Genomic DNA, 16,747 nt, shown 5'->3' with positions numbered 1-16,747 from the left:
CTTTTTTGTCATATTTTAGACGACATGCTATAGTATGACTTTTTTGATCATATTTTAGACGACATGCTATAGTATGACTTTTTTGTCATATTTTAGACGACATGCTATAGTATGACTTTTTTGTCATATTTTAGACGACATGCTATAGTATGACTTTTTTGTCATATTTTAGACGACATGCTATAGTATGACTTTTTTGTCATATTTTAGACGACATGCTATAGTATGACTTTTTTGTCATATTTTAGACGACATGCTATACTATGACTTTTTTGTCATATTTTAGACGACATGCTATAGTATGACTTTTTTTTTTTATCATATTTTAGACGACATGCTATAGTATGACTTTTTTGTCATATTTTGGACGACATGAATTACTCTTTTAACATAATTTGGACGACCTTTTTTTTCTCGTAATTTTCGGACAACATGCTATCATATGACTGTCGTGTTGGACGATTGTTTTTTTTCCCAACTGTAATCACCAATCCTCTTTCAATTCTTTCGATTAACACTGTCTCGACCCCAAGCAGAGCAGCATTGACACAAATTCAGCTATTTATTATATAGTAATTTATTAATTTTGGCGAACGTCTTCTGAAGGGCAATGTACAGCTTTTGCCAGAGCCATAGTACAATACTTTATAATTACAACATTTACAGGTGCAGTTTATTTTTCACATCAAACGACAGAGATGAGCTGCGAGGAGAACACAGAGTGAATGCAGTTAAACACAGGCACTGGAGACAAAGCAAAGAGGTTTTCATTAGCCAATATTGAAGTTGCTCGTTGAGTTTGCCGACAGAACTGCATTTATCTTAACCACTGTGCATCATGACACGTACATGACAGCTCATCATCTCTTTACAGCAGATGGACTGATAGGACCTTCAAATACTGTCAAGCAGAAGCATCAAAAAATATCATCATTCATAAATATCAACACGCTCATGGTATCATTTGATAGATATATTGGATGTAAGTGTGTATAAACTGAAAAAAGCAGACTAGTGTTAACACCATGTGTTTGAAAAAGAGTGAGTCAGACTGATCCTGGGTTTCATTCACATGTGGAGCAAAAGCAGTTCGTATTTCAACTTTTCCGTCTGACTCATTTGTATTCCACAACAGACATCTTGTAATAGAAAAGATAAAATATGCAAATTTTGGAACGTGGAGTGCTTCAAGATGACAATTTGAAGGTTAAGATTGATTCAGCAATATCCACTGTTTCTATATCCAGACAGGAAGGGGAAAGAAAAATCTTTTAACAAGAAAAGAATTAATAAGAGGTTACTGACGAAGCCATCAGTAACGAAAAGCCTCATCTCCACTGTCTCAAAGCTCTCTTTCAACTGAGTGGAGCTGGGAACAAAATAGGAGTTCAAAGAGCATTTCAATGGGACCATGGGCGACGAGTTACTTCAAATCGTCTGCAGTAACACAAAGCCCAACTCCTAAATGTTGCTGAGCTGGCTTGTCTTCAGTTGGTTATATTCTTTTGTAAAATAATCCCTCCCAGCAGCATCATTGCTTTGTTTATCCATCTATTCCACCCTAAAAGGACATTAATGATTACCTGCATCAGTGTTTGGAGTCTGTTGCAGCTGAGAGAAACCAAAAGTGAAAACCACCAGTTGATGTGAAATGAATTTGTTTGGGTTTGAAAAAGGATGTTCATTAATAATTTATAGAACCACTCCCAAATAATAAATAAACAAATGAATAAATAAACAAGCAGGCAAGCAAATATCAACAAACACATTTTTCCCAGTATTTTTTTTTTGTTTTTTTGTATAAATGTCTCTGGTAATCCAGTGTTCGAATTCTGTGATGTTCTTGAAAAATTGTCTGATGCAAGTTTATTCACCGCACTGCTCTCTTCCCAAAAGGAGAAGTAACAGCGTGAGGGCTCTGCAGTAGGACTGACACGTGTGGCTGGCAGATGCAGTCAAACAGGTGACCAAAGTTTGTGAGTCAAAATCTTAAATCTGGCAACATCTTGAGCTTTTATCCTCCTGACAGTCTATTCTGACAGACCAGAAGCAGAACACGTGGCCAGAGATGCTTCTGGTCACAAACAACATGAAAAGCCTTCCTGTGATTCTCTCTCAGTTTTCTCTCTCCGTCCTGATCCCTCCAGCGTTGAAAAAATACAATTTTTTTTTTTTAAACTCTGAAAACTAGCCTTTACTCTACATTTTACTTCCAACAGCTTTTTAGTTCCGTGCTGTGCTTTAGCATCCGTTGGGGATTTGAACACACCTCCAATGTTCTCATGTAAAAAGCCTGTTTCATAGAGATGGGTTCTCTTTGAAGGAGAGGGTGGGACAGTGGGGGAGGTGAAAAGTGGTCTCTGTCCTTGCACAGTGTGTCTTGCTATGTGCTCTGAACACACTGTCTCCAAAGACAGGGCCTGAAAAAAACCCCAAAAAACACCAGCAGTACAGATATTCGGGCTAAAGCACGGTGGCGTTGTGGCCCTCCATCCTGGGCAGCCTCGGGTCCTGCACTGTTCCCATAGTAACTAGAAGTGGACGGCTGTCCTCGGACATACCTGACCGACCCAGGGTCATTGAAGTGGGAATAGAGGCCCCCCTCTGGTGGGCTGCTGAGGGCATGGTGCCCTGCGGTGGAGGAGGGGGGTTGGGGTTACCGTGGGCGGCCTCCAATGGCAGGCCTTGCTCCTGGTAGCCGTAGCCGATGTTGCCACAAGGGAAACGTCTCAGTCTGTAGAGGGGAACTGGGGGCAAGGCAGCTGAATCTAAAAGCAAAGGTGACTGAGCGGCTGGAGGGGGCGGAGGGGGCAACAGCGGTCTGCAGAAACCCTGCTGCTGCTGCTGCTGCTGCTGATGGTGCAGCAGCTGGAGTTGGTGCTGCTGCTGGAGCTGATGCTGGTACTGCTTGTGCTGGTGCTGCAGACCCAACGCCCCCGCCACCTCCGCCACCGTCCGGCCAACATGTTCCTGCCCCTCGCCGGGCACCCTGCCGCCACTACCTCCTGCTCCACCCACCCCTCCCTGCCTCTGATGCTGCTGCTGCTGCTGCTGTTGCTGCTGCTGCTGCTGCTGCTGGTGCTTCCTCTGCTGCTGCTGCAGGAACCACGAGCCGTAGGTGGGATTCCAGAGACTGGTGTTTTTCCCGTTGTGGCCCTCCTTCTCTGGTGGATGGCCCTGGGCGAAAGCCAGGTTGATGTGCCCCCCCTCTGGGCTGGGCTGGGCGGCGATATGGGGTACCTTGGCAGTGAGTGTCGAGGGGGCAATGGAAGTGACTGCGTTAGTGGTAGTCATAGCAACAGAGGTCTGCGTGTGAGGCTGCTGGTGCTGGTGGAGGTACGGTTGGGACTGCGCGGATGTCTGTGCTTTGGCCTCCGATGCTGTGCTCGTCACGACACTGTGCTCCCCCCCTCTCCGGCTCTCCTCTGTAGGATATGATGGAGGCGGCTGCGGAGCCTCCCCATCAGGCACCTGGGCGTTCACCAGCACCGTCGGAGCTGAGGGGTCGTCAGGGCGCATGGCGCCGCGCTCCTCCTCCTCAGGAACGGGTCCATACTCGACAGGCAGCGGCATGGTCACCACATCAGGGTCCTAAAATGAAGGTGTCCAATCAGAGATCAGATATGATGACGATCAGCAGGTGCATCTTATTCTTTTCACATAGAAATCATTTACGTTTTCATCACATTTCATTCAAACTTATCCTTCAAAGACAACGCGTGCAGTAAATAGAAAAATCTCAATTAAAATCAAGAAATAAAGTTGCAGTTAGTTATTTCCACGTCTCACACCGTGCCGTGTCGAGTCACCTGTAAGCAGTAGTCAATCCTCTCCAGGATGGTGGAGAAGTTCGGCCTGTCTTCCGGCTGGTGCTGCCAACTCTGAGTCATTATACGGTACCTAAAAACACACAGGCGGAAAATAGTGGACACATTCCCTCCCACTGCATGCAGCTGTAGAGACAGCACAGGCTGAGGAATCTCTTTTGACAAAATATTCTTATTAGCAGTTTTGATTTTCTCAGTCAGAATTTGAGTGGAATTTCACACCCGTCTCAGATATTATTACAAGAGTGATGCCGATTACAGGTGGAGTCCAGTGAAGTAAACATCCTCAAATTATTGTTTTAACTGCTGATCTGACTTTAGAGCTGCTTTCAGTAATCTGTGTCCTGTTGTGGGAGAGAACATCACGGGGCCATGTTATTAAAAAAAACAACCAAAAAAACCTATATATATATATATATATATATATATTCACAGGGAACATGCAAAAAGGTGACCTACAAAGCTGTGTCTGACAGGTTGGAAGGATAAACTGTGATATAACAGAGAGGCGAAAGTGTAGCTTAAACAAAGGTATGACAAAAAGAGAGATAAAATGTGTGTGTGTGTGTGTGTGTGTGTGTGTGTGTATATATTTCATAATAGAGTTCACATGAGAGGCGGTATATTAAAGAGTGAGGGAATAATACGGTGGGATTTGGGAATGTTTTTTAAGCCTCCTATCTGCTCCCCATGACTTTCTCCAGATTGGGAGGCAAACATGAAAGCAAACTGTTTGTGTGGTCTCCATATTGAACACACTGTGAGCAATCTTTCTGACACCTTCTCAACCTGTTTACCTGTAAATATCAGAGAATCATCGAAGCCTTTCATGTCCGCCTCTGTATGTGTTTGTTTCTTTGTTTGGATGCCCGTGTGCGCATCTTACGTGACTGAGCAGCATTTTCTTGACGTCGTGGAGAAGCTCAATTCGAGCTCTCGCTGTGGTCAGATGAATTCATGCAGCGTGTGTGTGGATCTGCACTTACACCGGCCCTGGGCAGTTTTTAGGTGGGTCCATTCTTCCACCGTTGGTCACAAACTCCAACACTTCCTGGTTACTGCGACTCGGATATGGCATGTAGCCCAACGAGAAGATCTCCCACAGCAGAACCCCAAATGACCTTTGAGATAATAAGTACAAAAAAAAAAAAAAAAGGAAGTGAGTGAGACAAAGGATAATCAAGTTATAAAATCTAGGCAAGTAAAGGATGAGAGCAGAGGACAAGACAGAGAGGAGACAAGCAATTAAAAGAAAAAAAACAAATGGGGAGGGATCAAATGCATCGAAGGACAGAAGGAGGTTTGAACCGCAGTCGTCTGGAGAGAAACTTTGGAGGTGAAATACCAGAAAACGTGCGAGATTCTCACCAGGTGTCTGTTTTAGATGTGAAGATGCCTTCCATGAATGCTTCAGGTGGCATCCACTTCACAGGCAGCATGGCACGGCCGCCCTTCCTGTAGTAGCTTGCCCTGTATACGCAAAACATGCAGGCACACACGCACGTTTTGAATAGTAAAATCACCACATGGTAATATTGTTTTTTTGTTTGCTATTATCGAAAAAAAAGGAACCATTGTAAATGAAAACCAATATCTTCAGCACCATCACCATGGCAACGCCACTGCCCTCAAAAGCAGTACGTTTAAAAAAAAAAAAAAAAAAAAAAAAAAAAATTCTCATATCTTGCAATTAATTCAGTGTTTGTCGGAGGCTGTATCAGCTCTCTGATCCCAACGCATGATCAGCTCGAGAACAAGTCGGTGAGAAGCCCTTTCAGAAGTCCTTATCTCGCAGAGAGAGAGAGAGAGAGGAGGCCGATCCTTCTCCCATGAGTCCCGTGTCTCAGCCATTTCAATGCCGTCCTGCGATTTGGGTTGGTTCAGAAATGATCTGATGTGTGCTGTCTGATTTTTTGTGGCAGTGATTAGAGGTCAGCACCGCTGGGTTCGTTTCTCCCGGCTCGAGGCGCACAGCGGGGGCAGACGTCCATCATGGTGTCCACGAGGACAAATAAACACGCATCAGGATCTTATGTCGTGTCAGCTGCATTTTTTTTTTTTTTTTTTTGGGGGCACAGAGTAGGCTGATGCAGGAGGAGTAAATGCATTTGCCCCCGGTCGTTTTGTCATAAAAATGCACCTTTATTCCCGAGCGCTTGTTTTGTAAACACGACAAGTGCGTGATCGTAAATGTGACTTTGTGGCTGGACGTTTGCCAATTCAAATCCCCGCGGCTCCGGAAAAGTAAAGCAGAAGCAGTGTGAGTGTTTCTCCAGCAGACACGGGAGCGGGGAGCAGCAGCTGCTCTGCCGGAGCTGCACATGGCTGCACAGGACGCCGTTGTAATTACAGCGGGCAGCTCGCAGGTGGGACTGTGAGCAGCGCGACCAGAGGGCTCAGATGGTGTTCACCGGACTCATAATTCAATAAACAAAGAGAAGAATAGAATCACAGGCACATCGGAGAAATGAATCGGACATTTGTAGCTCGGATAAAATATGGGGCAACAAGCAAAAAAGAAGAAAAAAAAAAAAGATACCGATCAGACGCACCATTCACAGCCGGTGTGCTCAGGCTGCATGAGCCACCACATGTCGTCTCCAGCTTCGGGAGGAGCTGTTGCTCAACCTGGAGCAAAAATGTCAAAACTTCTGTGAAAAGCCAGAGGACACAACCTCTTGAAAGTGATGTGTAAAATGAAATCCACGATAACACGTAACTCGGGCCGAGAGGCTGAAACAGACGTGCGGTATTTATGCAGCGATCACAATTTTGCAGCTCAGCCCCGGCTGCAGTCATCAAATGACAAAACCAAACCACAAAACACTGCAAACATCACAAACTCAGGTTAGAGCAGGAAAAGAATCGACGATGACTGCTTCCTACAGTACGAACTCGATGCGAATAACCGGAACACCCATCATTTACTTTCAGAGCTGCAGCTGCGTCTCTGCGGGGGGATCGCCGAGTACAGATGGATATAGATGACATGCAGTCACACAATATGGTTAAAAGGGAAATATATACTTCGCTAGCTGTTGGCATAAGAAGCTACCACGTGAGGAAATTTACGCAGGATCGATCAATGAAGCAGAGAAAACAATCACTGATAGTCTGTTGGCTTGATAGATTGGCTCAGAACTACCGCAAGGCTGTGACGTCGATACCCGCCCAACGAGCCTTCATCTATCAGTTCAAATAATGTGATCCAGTCACTGATGGCTAACAATAAAGGATTGAATCCTGCAGCCATATCAGTATCCCTCTAATCCTCCTACTCAGCCTAATAAAGGAAACAGTAAGGGAAGTGGACTGGCTTCTATAAAAAAAACCACCAACAACAACAACAACAATAACATGCAACTAGATGAAAGGGCTGCAGCAGTGTGCGCTCGTGGGATCCTGTGTTTGTTGCTCTGTTTATTTTGTAGTGATAATAAGACAACAACAAAAAAAAAAACCCGGTTGCAGCGGACAACTCGTCTGACCTCCACAAGCGAGAGAAACCTTTAAAAATAGACGACGTTGGTAATAAACGTTGGTACATTCAGTCTGCCCATTAGAGCATGCTGAAATGTTTTGAAAAGATTGAAGGATGGTAAAAAATGTACAACATAAGACTGATAATCCCCCTATCAGTAGATGGACCTCTTTTTTCTTTTTTGCACAGGGACTATGGACATATTTATTACTGCTGAGAAAACCACCAACACAGACTGAAAGCTGAGCTGCAGATTAGGGAAGCTTAAAATACAGTCTCAGGAAATCTATAGCTCAAATGGAGGTGTTGCATGTGTGTGTGTGTGTGTGTGTGTGTGTGTGTGTGTGTGTGTGAGCAGCACTGTGAGCGGCGGGGTATTGGGGTGGGGTGGGGAGGTATTAGAGGGAAAAACTAACAGTAGGAGACAAAAGCACGGAGCGGACCGCGATGAATGGAAAGTAAGGTAGAAGCGTGCACCTGAGGACACCACGGTGGAGCGCCACGCTCGTGTTTGTTTGAGCTGAATGTTTTTTGTTGTGCCTTGTTTGTGTGTGTCTGCATGTGTGACATTGATGCATTCAAACTAAAGTCATGCCACACGACCGCTGTGAATACTTCCCATGAATATACGGTCATTTAAGGCAGCGATGCTTTTTTTTTTTTTTTTTAAACCTCAGTGCATCTCTCTTCAGACCGGCCGCTGGTGGCCTTTGGATGATTACTGTCTGGCGGCTGTTGTTTACTCGGCTTTTTTTAATTTTTATTTATTTTTTTTATTTACCGGCACATCACTGGTGCGCATGCATGCGTGTGACATCCTGGGAGTGAGAGAGGAAGTCTGTGGATGAGAGACCACGTGCAAGCGGGCCCGCGGCTCTGCTATCAGAATCTAAAAAGCTGACATTAAGCCTCGTCCCGGTCCCTCGCTTGGGCACCTGTCCCCCTGTGGTCGCCTCAGAAACAGTCCTATGTCCCTTGTCACATAGCAGTAGGGTAACATCACGAAACAGCAAAAAAGAACACATCAACGGCCTGGTGGCACTGTGCGAAACAACCACCCCTCTCTCTCCCTCTCTCTCTCTCAACACAATAACAATGATGCTGAAAAAGTCCCTGTGCCACGCAGCCCCGAGCTGGGAGATAAAAACAAAATCGCAGCGTGGCACCTGAAAAACTGACATCAGCAATTAAATCAAGCGCTCCTAATGTGGCTCCCCAGGGATGTTGTGCAACAGCCTTCTCCGGATGCTCAGAGAGTGACTTTGCTCTTGTACGACTTTCCATTGGATGATTCGAAAGTGCTGCGTTGATACAGCTGAGTGTTGTGACATATTTCCCCTGCTCTAGTTTCTATCCAGATGAAAGGCTGCGGAGATTTCCCAGCTGGATTGCGCACTCATTTAAATGGTGTCACGTGAAATAGTGGTAGCTGTATCAGAAAGTTGAGCCGGGAATAATGAGACGCTGTTGGGGCTACAGATGAGTTGATGTAGATTAAAGGCATCAGTACAACAGTGTAATGGAGAATAAAGCAGCTTCAACATTTAGTTCAAAAGAGTCCACAATGAAGGTCGTAAAGCTTTTTTTTTTTTTTTTAAATTACAGAGCTGACACTCTCACTAAGATAGTTCAGTCAGATTATACTTGTTTTTGTGTGTAGGAATGTTTTAACACACATTTACAAGATGCACAACATACAGTAGAGCATATGATATGAGAGACCGACCTCAAGAACTGTCTAATTTGCTTTTTGCAGCATATCAGTATCACATTACAAGTTGGCTGATAAGTAATAAACAGGTAGAGTCACCATTACACAGTCTGTCCACAGCGGACACTGATAAGATTATTTCTTCAGAGTAAAATGTCTCACTCAGTCTGCATCTTGGCCACCAACAACACAAATGAACAAATATGAAATCTATGGGATTGATATCAAATTTGTTTATTTGGATAATGTATTCGTTAAAAAAAAACAAAAAAACTTTTGGCACATGTAGATTGGTTCAGTTTTTGAAATATCACTATCTGTATTATAACATTTTGCAGCAACACAGTATGTTTTACGCTATTTGCATATGGAGTGAAAGAATAATGATCAAACATGATCTAAGTCACAGAATCCAGCTGTTAAGGAAAACAGTCCGTGCATAAAGAAAAGTCCAACATCTGCTCCGGTCATTTCCTCAAACTGCTTTAAGTAGCTTGCTCCAAAAACATCCTTAAAGAAGAATAAAACGTTGAAGGAAAAGTATACACACATGAAGCCCGGGGTTTTCCTTGCAGTCCCACCAACAGACTCACATTTTTTTCCTTTCAACCAAAGATCATCGTACAACTTTAACCTTCAAGTAGCATTAGCTGCAAACTATAACAATCTATTCAAGAGAAACTTGAGAGCAACTGAAAGTCTTCTTTGCTGGCATCCAGCGGTTCAGCCTCTGGTAGAAGTGTATCTCAGGTTGTGTCATGATGAAAAGGTTGGTTGTAGTTACAGCTGCAACAAAGCACATTTCCAACCTCATGTATCTAGTGGGGATGCTGCGTGGGCTCAGGTACAACAGATACTTCAGACCTGCGAGGGTAGTGAAAGCTGCTCTCTAACCATCAGCATGTCAGATCAGAGGGCTGGCGGATTTCTCTCTCATCTTCATAACTATTGTGCAAGTTCACACACAAAAATCTCACCTGGTGCAGAGTTGAGGTTCTGTCGTCACGGCACCAACATGTGCACATTCACAGCATTAGGTGGTGATATATCTTTGCAACACAGTAAAGATGATATATTTATCTGTACTATACTGTATATTAATACCCATATATACCTCTAAAATCATGCTACAATGTTACTGTAATCCCTCAGCCCGGTTTTGGAAGTATTCTTGGTCTCGGCACGCCTCTTACAGAAAAACACATGAATTTCAAATGTACACTAACCAGAACATCTCTTTTCATGTTTACATTTTCCTTTCCGTTCTTAGTTTGGTGTGAGCTATGTCTGTTTTTCAGTCTACTTGTGGATTTCATCATAATGGTTAACTAAACTATGAAGGTCCTGCCTGCTGTCTTCTGTCAGTCAGTTCCGTGTTTTGGGATTATACCTGTAAATGTCTCGAGCCATCCCAAAGTCTCCGATCTTGGCCACGCGGCCTGGACCTTTGCAGGTTAGAAGGCAATTCCGAGCTGCGATGTCCCTGAAAGAAAAGAAAAAAAAACACAGCCGCGGATCAGGCGTGTACGTGCATGGGTTGATGGAGCTTGATGACAAGACAATAGTATTGTAAGTCTGATTCGTGCTGTGTTTTGATATATGGGGGTACAGTGGAAGAGCTTGAAATTCACACAGCTAAGTTTATGCCTCATCTTTTCAGTATCTTACAAAAGTTGTTTAATACATTTGCATCTATAAGAGAGCTGCACGTATGAAACACCTACAGACGCTCCCCTGTTGGATCTTACGTTCGGCAGAACTACCGCGTTGCCCTGGGCAAGCTGGCAAAGAGTACAGTTTCTTACAGAGCCTTTATGACTCTGCCCACACATCGCATGGAGAGAAAAGATTGAAATGTTCCACCGCATATGAAGGCAGAATGGGTTACAGGAAGAAAAAAAAAAAAGTCATATTTGCACTGTACTGGGTTGGTTATTCTTTGAGACATAGTGTGCCATGCTCCCGTCTGGGGAAATGGAAACTGAGCCCACACACTGAATTCTGCTCCCCAGGCATCCAACTTTGAGAACATCTGAGAAAGTAATGTTGGGAGTACACTGCTGCTCATCAGACTCCATACAAGTGCACGCTAAGGCTAATAAACAGCAAAGATTGAACATGTGAATAGCATCATGTGCCACTGAGCTCAATCGCAGGAAACGAACAACTACCAGCGACAGAAAGCACCGCGCTCGGCTCTGTGAGTGTGCGAGACAGAAGCACATTGTTTTGATGTTTGGCCTCCACACTTTAGATCTTCTCAGATGGGACATGACACAATGAGGATACAGTAATAGTTCAGATTGATTTAAAGTGAGGGCTTTTAAGACAGGGAATACCACCGTGCATGGCAGTCCCACTTCAATGTGCCAGACGTGTTGGAAACGACTCAACCTCAAATTTGATATTAATGACTTTGGAATAAAATAACAACAACTGTTTTTTAGGGCATCCATTTGTGTCTCAGTTTATCTCAGAAGATCTGTGGTTTACTTTGCTTGAGTTTAATTTAGACTGAAGCTGTTGCATGAGTAAACTGAGCTACCAAAACCAGCTACAGAGAAGTTCCTAAACTGTGTCATCACATCACAAAATGTCCTATTTAGAAACAAGTAGTGAAGCAATCAGTATATTTGGGGGCATCTCAGCTACTTGAGGAAGACTGAATGGTTTCTATCATAGCGTGAAGGGACACACGCACGCACGCACGCACGCGCACACACACACACACACACACACACACACACACACACACACACACACACACACACACACACACACATAAACACACAAACACTTTTTCATCAGGCTCTATAGCTACTGTAAATCCAACCAGTACTTGTTTAATGACTAGGAAATGATTTGCTTTATCTTGCAGGCAAGGACAAGCCATGAAGTGCAGCAGTGTCTGTCTGAAGCCTCAAGGGAAGGACACAGATATATTGTTGATGCAGCACAGAGATGTGAGGGCAGACTGTTATTAAAACATTATTAACTGGCCTCATACTGTAGACCTTATTTACAGTAAATTTTGACTGCAGCTTAAAGAGCCGTTTCACTGCAGCAGCTCCAGAGCAATCTTTGCTATTAGTTTATTTTAACACCTTGCATGAATCTACCAAACTGCTCGGAGCACGGAGCTTCTTCTCAGGTGGTTACACATGCCACTGCGAGTGCCAAGCCTGCTGTAAAATAAAACAACCAAAGAGTGACACTGCACGATCCACCGGCCATAAAACAGATAAATACCAGCGCAGAAACAGACAATAGCTCCGTCGAGTTGTTCTCAGACAGCATTAACCCTGTGATTTAACCTGCCGGAGCTCACCACAGCTCATCATCCAGCCCCGTAATCCCTGAGAAAAAGCAGCGTTTTCTGAGTGGTGGTAACTCCTCCACCTGACTTCATTCACCTGCCCTCTTCTCAACCCCGAGTAAACACACACCCATAAAATTGAAATTAGCTTCAAGGACAGTGTTCGGGTGCCTTTTAATACAGTTTTGAAGGCAGAAAATCACATTGTGGAGAAGATCACCAGCCTCCAGAGAAGAGTCAGCCGTTAGGTAGATAGATGGAGCGCCGTGCTGGGGCAAACAAGGTTTAGTAGGCCTCATCTGTCATTGGCCAATTCCCAGGAAGTCAAAGACAGAACTCAATGAAGGAGAATCAATTGTAGAATCAATTATGACCTTTCACTTTTTAACCTTTTACTCTCATCATGAATATGAAGGAGATCTTTTGAAGACATGTTTTATAATTCTTCAGCCACATCTTCTGGTTCACCGACCACTGTGAATATGGAGACGGAGGGGCACACTGTTGACGTGTGCCTTGGAAACAGACCGTAAAAAGGCAAGCCGGCTACCCCATCTGGCTGCTCGGAAACTGAACTCATCACTTGTCCTTCCTGTTATTATACGAAAGCCAAAAGGCGTGCAGAGCCCAAATGTTACGCTTGGACGGAGACGGTTCATGATTCTGAGCAGACGTTAGCTGATGAATGCCGGCGACTCTATTTGTTTGATGCACATTTGCATTTTATTTGTATACAGTCGGCATTCATACCCATATGTACTGTATATTGGTTACCGTTTGCTTTTGTCTCTGTGATGTGTAGCGGTAGGGAGGACTGTAGAACCACGGAATTCATTTTATTCTTTCATGAGCATGCGCTGTGTTTGCTGTGCAGTGATCTGGTGAAGTACCTGTGTATAAACTGGTTCTCCTCTAGATACTGGCAACCCTTAGCGATGTCTCTGGCCACGTTGAGAAGGTCCACCATGGTCAGACTGGACGGTTGCTCCTGATCAAACAGAGAGGAGACGAACAAAGACCCAGAATCAGATGGGAGTGAACATATGTGTGGTAGATTTGAAAAAAGAAAAGAAAAAAAAGACTGATATAAAGAAAACATTTACACATGATCTGACTGGTCTAACTTGAATCAGAGAATCTTGAGATAAAAGTTTAAAGTGGCCATAATTAATATTTCTGTATAATAACAATGTATCACAAACAAATGACAATATCACCTGACTGCAGCTAAAGAGGCAGCAATGTCCCTGAGGAGCTGGTGGAAACCTAGTCTCCATCAGGTCAACACATTTTATGTTAAATTATTATATTTATCTGGTTGATCTTGGTATTTTCTTTGTGTTTGTGTCATTTCAAATTGTGTTAATTGTTTCCTGTTTATTTGGTTCGTAAAACAATGTGTTATGTTTGTGTATCGTATGAAGTTGTATAAAGTGTAAACTATGAAGACCCAAGGAAGAGTAGCTGCTGCTATGCAAAGGCTGATGGGGATCTAAATAAACAAACAAAGAAACAAATACAACGCTAAATGAATGGTAATTGTGAGTCCGTAACAGTGTCGTGTGTAACCAAACGAGTTTGCTGTATCAAGCTAAAAGGTGATGTCAGTGTTAAACGTTAAGAGGCTCTAAGTGGATACACTTTTACGTCTATTCTAAAAGTCAATGTTGACTCGAGCGCCTCACCAGCCGGGGTCTGGTCTCCCTCAGGAAGGTCTTGAGGTCTCCTCCGGTCATCAGCTCCAGCAGGATGAACCTCGGCATGGCCTGCAGACTGACGCCTATACAGCGCACGATGTTCTGGTGGCTGAACTTACTGCGGAGACACAGCAGGGACATGTGGATGAAAAAGGCCTCCGTATGAGAGACATAATGTTGTTCATCGTCTAAGTGGATGTTACCTGATAATCAGAGCCTCCATGAGGAAGTCCAGCTCATCTTGCTCAGAGCAAACTTCCGGAAGAGTCTGGTGACGATGGAAAACCGAATCACAGTTTGATACACAGTAGTTGTCATGTCTTGCATGTTGAGCCTGATGCACTTCTCTGTGACACTGAACATAGCGGCAGTGAAAAGAGCTGATGCAGTATTTTTGTTGCAATGCTTTTAACGGGTTCGTACTGACCTTCACCGCCACTTGCAGTGGACTTGGTTCACCTGGTATCCCCACTGCCAGACCTTCGTAGACCTCACCAAAAGCACCATGACCCAGACCCCTAGACACACCAAACCCCATCTTTTATTTACAGTTACATTCATATTAAAGGCACTGAGATGAAACTTTCACACAGAAAGATGTAAATAAGAGCAATGCTGAGATTTGTTGAAGGAATGTCCTAAATCTACTAATGTGAGCCAATCAACAAGAGAGATGTCTTTGTACCGGGGTGGCTGAGATGTTTCTCCACCTTTACAGCCCACAAAAGCAAATATGTGTCTCCTCAGTGGCAACATACTGCAGAAGTGAGAGTGCATAATGTTACACGTTAACACCAAATTATAATTTTGATTTTCTCTTTAGATGCTGCTTCAAACCTTCATAACTCTATATGAGTAATGCAAGTAATAAATGGAAAATATTCATGGTTTCCAGAAGAAGAAGAAGAAGAACTTATCACAAAGATTAAGAACCAGAATGATAAACTGGTGAACTCTCAACGCATGAAAGATGCATTAAAAATTGAAAAGATCCCGGCAGAAATAATTTCTCAGCCGCAGTCGACCCATGCACTGGGAGACTTTTCACTTTAATGTCTGGAACGCTACTTCTCACACCGTGACATATTTATATTAATTTACCATATACTGTATGCATCATTTGTACCAGGTTTTTTTTTTTTCATAACCTTTGTACAGAACTGTGTTTTCACCTCAACCCAACAGTTTGGTGTTAGATGTTGAATCCTTCACCTGGTAAGAGAGATGTTTCGTCGCGGCACCTCCTTCAGGTCGTTGACCGAGGCCGTCTTGCCGGCGAAGCAGTAGTTGGGGTTGTAGTCGGTCATGATGGTGGACGCCCGCAGCTTACTGAGCTTGCAGTCTGGACTCTGCAGCTCCAGCTGAATAGACTGCAGCTCCGTGTGTTTACGCCTGTACACTGGTGAGATGAGAATCACAGAGGAGTTTCATCCCAACAAAATCCACAGTTTTGAAAAAAACAAACAAAACCTTAAACCTTTTGTTTTTTAGAAAATAAATGCTCGCAGGCAAAGCACACAAAGTGGAAAGCTTTTACAGTTATTATTTCTCTAAAGACTAAATGCTTGTACAACAGCACAAAGGAATCCCCTTTGTGTCAGTGAAATATCGATTCCTCTTTATTGAATATCCGATTTGTCTTATAATGTTTTTGAATCAAACCCTTACGATATCTGTATGTGCGTTAAATACACAAAACGTTTACCGCATAAACAAACATGGGAACAAAGCAGGAAACCAAGACAGATTATTGCTTCTTCCTCAGTATTACAAATGAAAGCACTTCACGTAGGACAGCAGTATGTAGACACAGCTGACTGTTTCCCTCTCGCACACCCACACACAAACAAAACCTCACACTTTCCAGTGCTAGAAGCCCCGACCTGAACTGTGAAACATATTCGCGGGGAGAATTATTTCTGTGCGTATGCTTATGTGTGTGTGGGGAGTTATTTATTTACCAACTGCTGTCTAATGTACGAGTGCTGTCAGCTGCCGGCGAAGCAGCCATCCATCATTAACATGTTTCATTCATCACTGAGGTAGTCCCACACCTCGTCTGCCCCTGCCTCAGCTACTAATGTGCGTGCAGGAAAGGAGGTGGGAGGCAAGATATATGCATCCGTCTACAAGACTGAGAGCGAGCGGGGGTGGGGGTGAGTGTGTGTGTGTGTGTGTGTGTGTGTGTGTGTGTGTGTGTGTGTGTGTGTGTGCGCGCGCGCGTGTGTGTGTGTGGAGGAGATGATGACTCAATGAGAGCATACAGTATGTCTGGCTCTAATAGCCTGGGAGCAGGCAGGCAGACTGATGTCTGTGCTGGTCACGAGGCCTCACTTCCCATTCTGACAACAAGCCGCCAAGGGCCGTCTGAGAGGGGTCAGGTCAGACACGGGGGAACTTGATGTGTGTGATACTCAGCGAGAGAACATGTGTCTGTTGTGCAAACAGAGGACACACAAGCAGAAAGTCGAAAATATCACGAAAATAAGAATTTACACAGCAGAACACGGCTGCGTCTGCAAGTACTGCTGATTTATCTACTATGTACAACAAGGACCCTCCGACGTCTATGTCCTCATTGCAATATTATGATAATAATATTTGTGTTTATCTCCTTTCTGCTAACAGTCCCATAATGTGTGACTTTATATCAGCAACGATGCAAAATTGCAATAAGTGTCTGTGCTCGACACAGTGACATACTGTCTATTATGT

General features: G+C 43.9%; 1 protein-coding gene across 3 annotated transcripts in view; it reads right to left on the bottom strand.

Annotated features, from left to right (window-relative positions):
* Positions 1 to 553: 553 nt before the first annotated feature.
* alk (ALK receptor tyrosine kinase) overlaps positions 554 to 16,747 on the bottom strand; it is a 344,308-nt gene continuing 328,114 nt past the window's right edge. For all 3 annotated transcript variants that reach the window (XM_069160956.1, XM_069160958.1, XM_069160957.1), the window contains 10 exons: positions 15,245 to 15,431; positions 14,460 to 14,550; positions 14,236 to 14,300; positions 14,021 to 14,150; positions 13,226 to 13,323; positions 10,410 to 10,502; positions 5,196 to 5,297; positions 4,814 to 4,948; positions 3,810 to 3,900; positions 554 to 3,591 (listed from right to left, as the gene is read on the bottom strand). In XM_069160956.1, coding sequence (XP_069017057.1) covers positions 2,464 to 3,591; positions 3,810 to 3,900; positions 4,814 to 4,948; positions 5,196 to 5,297; positions 10,410 to 10,502; positions 13,226 to 13,323; positions 14,021 to 14,150; positions 14,236 to 14,300; positions 14,460 to 14,550; positions 15,245 to 15,431 — 2,120 coding nt within the window. In that variant the 3' untranslated portion in view covers positions 554 to 2,463. The remainder of the gene's footprint in view (positions 3,592 to 3,809; positions 3,901 to 4,813; positions 4,949 to 5,195; positions 5,298 to 10,409; positions 10,503 to 13,225; positions 13,324 to 14,020; positions 14,151 to 14,235; positions 14,301 to 14,459; positions 14,551 to 15,244; positions 15,432 to 16,747) is intronic.

Source organism: Embiotoca jacksoni, unplaced genomic scaffold (assembly GCF_022577435.1).
Source record: "Embiotoca jacksoni isolate LCO1_2020_lvr unplaced genomic scaffold, fEmbJac1.0.p SCAF_27, whole genome shotgun sequence".
In the NCBI taxonomy this organism is placed as follows: domain Eukaryota; kingdom Metazoa; phylum Chordata; class Actinopteri; family Embiotocidae; genus Embiotoca; species Embiotoca jacksoni.
This window is presented reverse-complemented; position numbering and strand designations above follow the sequence as displayed.